The sequence below is a fragment of the Apaloderma vittatum genome, unplaced genomic scaffold (genome assembly GCF_000703405.1).
Source record: "Apaloderma vittatum isolate BGI_N311 unplaced genomic scaffold, ASM70340v1 scaffold17726, whole genome shotgun sequence".
In the NCBI taxonomy this organism is placed as follows: domain Eukaryota; kingdom Metazoa; phylum Chordata; class Aves; order Trogoniformes; family Trogonidae; genus Apaloderma; species Apaloderma vittatum.
Window position 1 is genome coordinate 28,352 of NW_009722480.1, and position 7,336 is coordinate 35,687.

The window sequence follows — 7,336 nt, forward strand, 5'->3', positions numbered from 1 at the left end:
ACGAGAATGACTAGAAGTTAGACACATAAATTCTATCACCTCTACTTATTTGAAGAGGATCCAATAGCTTAAGGCCAGCAGAGCCTAAACCAGGAATTTGGCCTCCCAAATCACAAATGGGCATCAGTTGTGGCTTTACCTGTGGAAGGCCGGGTGAAATCATACTGGTCTCTGCATTGCAAATACACATCAATGAGCGGAAGAAAGCTCTCCACGTTTTTCCTGAGGCACTTCCCAGCGGCGCTGCTCAGACACCACAGCTCAAACTGCAGCAGGTGAGTCCTACAGTGTTTCATCAGCATGCCCACGATGGCAAGAGACGTTTCTGACCTCTGATTAAGGCAGTGAATATGCACCTCTGCACTGACTGCATGGGCAAGGACTGGCTCACTTTGGAGAGCCTGAAGGAAAAGTTCCTCCAGATCTTTGCTGGCTGACGCTGACATCAGTATGCCCAATGCTTTCATGTGCTCTGTGGAGAAGAGTAGTTCTCCTCGCTGGGGCTGCCTCTGGTAGCTCTCTGTGAGGAGCTGCACCAAAATCTGTCCATAGAAGCTTAATTCTTTCCCTTTTTTAGGGGATTTTTCAGATTTCTGAATAGTCAAACTTATCTCGGGAAGTCGCAGCATGGTTAACGTGATCTCCTTCAGCTGAGCTGCAGTCATGTACACGTGCAACTCCTCCAGAGCTTCCAGCGGGTGAGACTTCTTGGGAGAGAGCTGGCTTCTGTCTTTCCCTGCAGCCTGTAGCTCTTTCAAGACACTTCTTGTGATAGCTTCAAAATACTTTGATAACACATGTTTGTGATCCACGCTCTGCAGCATCGAGGCACCCGTTTTCAACAGCTGGAGCACACCAGAATTGAGGTGAGCCGACAGGAGCTTCACGGTGACAGGGTTTAAATTGTGCTGAGGAAGAGAACGTTGTTCTAAAGCCAAGAACCAACTCTGCAGGGTAGGATGTCTGAAAATCAATATGAGTGTGTCTTCTGTTGCCTGGAACAAATGGTTGTAACAATATCACTGACTGGATAATTACAGTTCAAGGGAAAAAAATAAAAATCACTCATCTGCCTAATTTCCAGAGCTTGTTAATTACAATTACTGAACATGAAATTGTCTATTAACTGGTCAGAGGATAAAAACGTTAATGAATTACAATCATATAAATACATTCTTTCGACATTTATGATGTGGGAGGCATGCCTCCACTGAACATTTTCCACATGTCTAAGCTTATTTCCAGGGGAAAATTATATATTCTGGGGTTTGTCAATACAATTCCATTCTAATCTCCACAAATAGGCGGAACAGATGAAAGAAGGGCAAAACCTTGCTCCTCCAAGTATGTCTTTTTTATAACTAGGTTTTACACAGGGTTTAGGGAATAGAATTTCTTCTGCAAAGGTGAGTAATCTCTGTAAGGACCTCTCCTGACCACATTCCAACCCAAGAGTGAGCCTGTGGATGATGAAGTTTGGTCAAACCTCCAGACAGTAGTCTGGTAACTGCAGGACCACACACTCAAAAGTTCATCAAATCACAGAATGCACTAGGTTGGAAGGAACCTCTAAAGATCATCTAGTCCAACTCTCCTGCAGTGAGCAGGGACACCTTTAACCAGACCAGGTTGCTCAGAGCTCCATCCAGCCTGACCTTGAATGTGTCCCAGGTTGGAGTCTCCACCACCTCTCTGGGCAACCTGTTCCAGCATTTGTTTCATCACGCTCATTGTAAAAACCTTCTTCCTTATGTCCAGTATAAATCTATCCTCTTTCAGTTTAAAACCACTGCCCCTTGTTCTGTTGCAAGAGGCCTTGCTAAAAAAAAAAAGTAAAAAAAAGCAAGCTTGTAAGTCTTGTAAGTCCTTCTCCTAGATCTTAAGAGCATCCTTCTGCATCAGCATGTTTCCATTCAGTACAACTTGGTGAAATAGTGTATGATATCCTGTTCACTCCCTCCTCTTCTGAGGTCCTGGCAAAAGCTTCTACAAGGCAGTAAAATCCTATTAAAGACCTGATACAGTGAGGGCATGACTGACACTTTAATCCTAACCGAAATCCCACAAATCCCCATGATTATTATCAAGGCACAGCACTCATAAAGCCTGATCCCTGCTAGATCCCCTGGTCTCTGTCATGTTTAGCCAGTTCTATGTTTTGGTGATTGGTGAAAAAATATCAACATAATTTGGCCTCAAAAATTGTTAACCTTTAAGATAATTTGCTTTAATTAACAGTTCAGTAGAGTTTATGACTATTTCCCTAGAAAATAAATCAAATCCAAATTTACTAACAGGTGAGCTTCTGGCCTGTGTATCAAGGGATTTGGTACCTTCTCATCTGAAAACTCCTCTGCAATCAGAGATTCCTCGTCCATAAAGAGATCCGACTCAGCCTGATGCTCTTCTCGCTTCTGCTGATTATCCAGTTCTATCTGATTTCCACGGCACATCAAGGTTCTCAGCAGGTCCACACAGAGGTCAATAAGGTGAGGACCAAAAGTCTTACTAAGCTGTGGAAGTTGTGAAAAGAGAAGCATGGGAGCAGAAGGATAATTACCCAACAGAAATAGAAATGAACGAAGAAATTCCTAGATGACAACCTTTTCTGGAGGAAAGAATCACTCCCGTAGAAACTTGATTCTAAGCAAAGTCTTAGGGTGCCAAATAAGTATTCATTGATTTTTTTTTAGCTGTATTGCGACTTCTGGTATAACACAGACCAGTGAATTACACTCTCTGGAAAGGCTTCTTGCAGAGACCCAGAAGCTGGATTAAAAGCTGGAGTTTATTTGCACTACACACAGATCAGTGGCACGACAGCTGAGCTCAATGCCAAGACATCCCTTTCCCTCCCTCCCACTAGGATAAGTATTTGTGTACAAATTAGGTGTCTGATGCTCTGTAGCCTCAGTGAGAACTGAGTATGTGAAAGAGCTGCAGAACTGCATCCTTAAGTTTTAACAGCCAAGTCATTTGTGCTTTCTGTATTAAAATAAACCAAGCAATCCCACAATATAATCACAATATTGCTCTTACAGTGCCAAAGTTCTCCACTGTGGATTTCAGGTATAGCAACACATGCTTCACTCCTAACAAAAGCCGTTCAGGTGGGAGCTGGGAAGCCAAGTCTCTCAATTTTGTCTGGATATCGTCTTCCAGTAAAGTATTGCTTCCTCTCTCGTAGGCTTTCTTTAGCAAAGTGGTAAATATAGAATCCAGGGCCACAGCAGGTTCTTTGCATATCTCTTTGCGTTTTTTGAACTGTTTAAAATGGAAAAAAAGAAACGTAAGAGAAAAATAAAGATGAGTGTGAATCAAAAGTTTCTTCAGCTACCTTTGTTGTGAATCGAGTCCTGTGCTGAAACCAGGACTGAAGTTCCAGAAGCAAGTTGTCTACAGTCCTGCTACCACAGAGCTAGCCAAAGGTGTTCCACGGGGAACCTGCACATGGGCACCGCTGGGCTAACTCAAAAACACATCAATGCCTAGCACAGCTGGCCTGTGCATTCCCAACCCAGATCCGGGTGAACTCCAACCACTGTAAAGTGGCTCCTCAGGCTCCATGTCACACGTTAGACCACACAGTGCCTTATGAGAAACTGCAATCTGGGTGATCGTGTACAACCCCTGAACCCCAGCTTCACATTCCGACCACAGTGAAGATCTCTGTGCCATTAGAGAAAAGCCCTTGAGCAAATTTGTGTCCCAGTGTGATGAAGAAGTGATACAGAATTAGCTTCATGTAAATGCACTTTCTGATGGAAATGTAACCTTTGCACACTGTAGGGTTTTACAGTAATACTGGCTCAAGCATTCAGGTATTTCATACCAGAGGTTCCTGAGACTGCTGGGGTATCCAGAGTTTGTAGTACTGGTTAAAGTGGTAGAGCTGAGGATACTTCGAAACTTTCAGGGACTGCAGATCCTTATCATAGAGCTGGAACATCAAGCAGAGGGCAAGGGGCTCCCTCTGAGAGTGCAGGAGGTCAGTGAAAACAGCAACAAGATACTCTACGATGTGTACTCCTGAAAAGCAAAATAAAAAAAGTTGAAACTTCTGTTGACAGAAGTAATCTACACGAGCAGACACTAAAACCTTAAGGTCTGGGCAACAGGCCATATAGCATCACTTAGAACGATACTGACAAAGGTTAAAAGGCATTTGTAATAAGCTAGAAAGTGTTCCTGACCCCACTTCCACTGCACTAGAACAGACAATACATAGAAATAACTCTGTACCTGTTCCATTTTTAGTCTCAAGTAACAGTATATTCCTGGCTTCTAATGCAGCAGGGACAACAGCACTGAATGGAAATGCTTGAATGATCATGTCTTCATTTAAAGTGAACCCAATTTCTTCATCTAAGCCATCACTGCCCTCAATTAGGACATCCACCATATCCAGGACATCTATCAAGGGGAAAAAAGGAAAAAAAAAAAAAAGTAAGCAGAGAATTCAGACTAACTAGAAAACAACAGAGGCAGAATCCAACACTCCGGGAATACAAGGCAGCCTCTGAATTCCCAAAGAAGAAGAAAGGATAAAAGATACATTTGTGTAGCAATGTGACGGTATATGCAACTGCAAAAATCACTGTCTCTTACTATGTGCTTAACTTTTTGCTTTCCAATGCTGCTGTCCAGCTGACAGAAGTAAGGGAAGGGAAGAGATGCACCACCTACTGCCATAACTATGGCATTAGGTAAGGACTGTCAGAGCATAACAGTGACAGGAAACCTGCATGGCAAAGTAGAAAGGAAGCCACCACTTCCCCATTAAAAAAACATCCTGAGCTTCTCAGCTCTACAAGGCCAGAGAACCAAACCTGGATCATGAACAAGTCAAAGACAGCTTTAACACATGAAGAAGACACCACGTATTCCATGGCTGGCATTATAACTCTGTAATACAGTCAACTCAAGGCAACTGATCCATCTGGTACCAAGTGACAAACTACCTCAATTATCTTACGTTTATGTACCGCAAAATCCTACGCCTGGACCATTATAGCAGAATAGCTAGCGCATGGTAAGTTGTCCAAGTGTCCACATCTGCAGAATTTTGAGTTGGCTGTGACTAGTCACAGAAAGCAGGAGCAGTAGAATTCTAGCTGTGTGCCTGGGGATAAAAAAGCTCCCTGGGCACAACAGCCCTCTCCTCCTTGATGAACAGACATGAGCAGCCCAGGGGAGAGGAACTGTAATAGTTTTCATTTCAGTTAGAAAACACTGCTGCAGGAGTCTGAAGAGAAATTTAAAATACTGTTAAAATGGCATAACTGCATCAGAAATCACTTTTGGTGGTAAACTGGTGACTCTGCAGTTCAGACTTCTACTTCTGATACTAAACACAACTGGAGGGCTGCGTTCTGTAAGTCCTTACTTAAGTAGGATTTCTATAGCTTTGAGTTTGCAGATTAGGGCTGGAAAATTGAGCATAAGGTCTTGGTATTCTCTGTTGTTGAGGGAATCAGCACATACCGTCAATGTGAGAGACGGGAATGCTGATGTTATCAGAGTCTTGTTTAAACATATTGACTTGGAGCACACTGGCTTCCTGAACAAGGTCTGCTGCTTTATCTGTATAGGGATAGGGGTTTGTCACCAGCTTCAACAGGATCTGTTAACAAAGAATGAGAGAGAACTGTAAGTGCACAGGCTATTAAGTCTACGGGAACCATACCCTGTTACGGAAGTCCATGTGCTACAAGTGGTCAGAAGCTGGCCAAGTTTTAGGACAAATTCCTTCTCTGGGAATCTGCCTATGGTTATTGCTGTATACGGGACACTGGGGCTGATGGAAAAAGAAACATCCACTGCAATTTTGCACCTACAGTGCTACCACAGACTGAGTCCCAGGGGAAAACGTAATGAAAAGGAAGCACTGGGCATTTAACATCCTGAAAAGTAAACAGGAAATGTTATTTTTTTCTTGTAGAAGACTACAACTTACTTATTTCTGTTAATTTTGTAAGGTATTGACACATAAAAAAAGAGCAGATAAGAACCATCCCTCTACCCTCTAAAAAACACTCTACTCTTATATCAACAACTTATCTTTCTCGATTTAATTTTACTCCAAATCACTTCACTGTCCTCCCACTCAGGACAAGAAAGATGTCAGCTCTGTATAAAGAATTACAAACACTGCTTTTCTCAGAATTCATTCACTGATCTTTGACAGATTTCTCAACAATAGCAACAAAATAATTAGTTTCCATTAACGCTATTCTTGGTATTGTTTATCCAGCTAATTTGAACAGTTGTTACCCTTTCCAAAAATCGAATCACTGCTTCCTTTTTGTCTTCTTTTGTATTATCCAAGTGTTCCAGCCAAACTGTAAGTTCCTTCCATGTGTACTCAAACACTCCGCTGTCACGTAAAACCTGTCCAGAAAACAAAAGGGGAGGGTGTGTGTATAAAAACCAAAAACAACTAATAAGAAAGTATGGATCTTTTTGTATAGCAACTTCACATTCTCTTCTGCTTGGAAAGAAAAAAAGAAGAGCAGGCTGATGAAATTCTCTTCTCACCCCCTCAGTTCAAGGGGTCCTTATTCACCAAGGCCACTCTCTAACAGCATAACGGACGGTAAAACTGAGTGACTTTATTTAAAACAAAATGTGTCCTCAGTGTAACTAGGACCAAGGCCTGGTGTCCTCATCATGGCTGTTTGCTTACTGCTCCCTCAGCAAGAGTAGTGAGAGCTGAGGCATGACTATGTTACAGCCAATGAATTAAAACTGCTGAGCTCTGCCAGACACACACAGGCTCTGTAGGAAAAGGGCAAGAAGCAGGCCTGAGGCAGAGAAAGGAGGGCTTTAAGAATGACCAGAGTAAGAGGCAAGACAGGGCTTACTCTCTCACAACCAGGAAAATCAGCTGAGACCAACTTCTTTCTGCTCCTTTCTCAGAGTCCGTCTTCCTCTCACCTGCTGCCTGCAGCACAAACCCAGTAAAATTTCACTTGGTTCTCACCCTCACACTGACCGCGTGTACAGGATGGATACCTCAGGCACCCCGTTCAAGCTGGCCGCAAACATCTACTCACTGGGCCGGGCAGCAAGCACACAGCGATCTTGCTAGGGATGTTCATTCCCACGCATCTGGAATGAAAAGACTCCTACTACAAGCGCTCGGGACGCAGGAACCAAGCATGTCCTGGGGCACTACGCCATGAGGCTGTCACGCCATGGGCAGCAGCGCTGCTCACTGCAGCAGCCGCTCTGCCGCTTCGCTGCTCAAGGCAATGGGACACTGTTCAAGGTTCGTGGACTGAGAAGGAGAGAGATGGCTACAGCACAGAGCCACAGCTGGGGCCCAGCCGTCTTG

General features: G+C 43.5%; 1 protein-coding gene across 1 annotated transcript in view; it reads right to left on the reverse strand.

The window, feature by feature from the left end:
* URB1 (URB1 ribosome biogenesis 1 homolog (S. cerevisiae)) overlaps nucleotides 1-7,100 on the reverse strand; it is a 28,314-nt gene extending 21,214 nt beyond the window's left edge. The window contains exons 1-8 of the mRNA XM_009871794.1: nucleotides 7,056-7,100; nucleotides 6,274-6,390; nucleotides 5,485-5,623; nucleotides 4,243-4,413; nucleotides 3,833-4,029; nucleotides 3,040-3,264; nucleotides 2,334-2,513; nucleotides 140-995 (exon numbers count right to left, since the gene is read on the reverse strand). Coding sequence (XP_009870096.1) covers nucleotides 140-995; nucleotides 2,334-2,513; nucleotides 3,040-3,264; nucleotides 3,833-4,029; nucleotides 4,243-4,413; nucleotides 5,485-5,623; nucleotides 6,274-6,390; nucleotides 7,056-7,100 — 1,930 coding nt within the window. The remainder of the gene's footprint in view (nucleotides 1-139; nucleotides 996-2,333; nucleotides 2,514-3,039; nucleotides 3,265-3,832; nucleotides 4,030-4,242; nucleotides 4,414-5,484; nucleotides 5,624-6,273; nucleotides 6,391-7,055) is intronic.
* Between the last annotated feature and the right edge of the window lie 236 nt (nucleotides 7,101-7,336).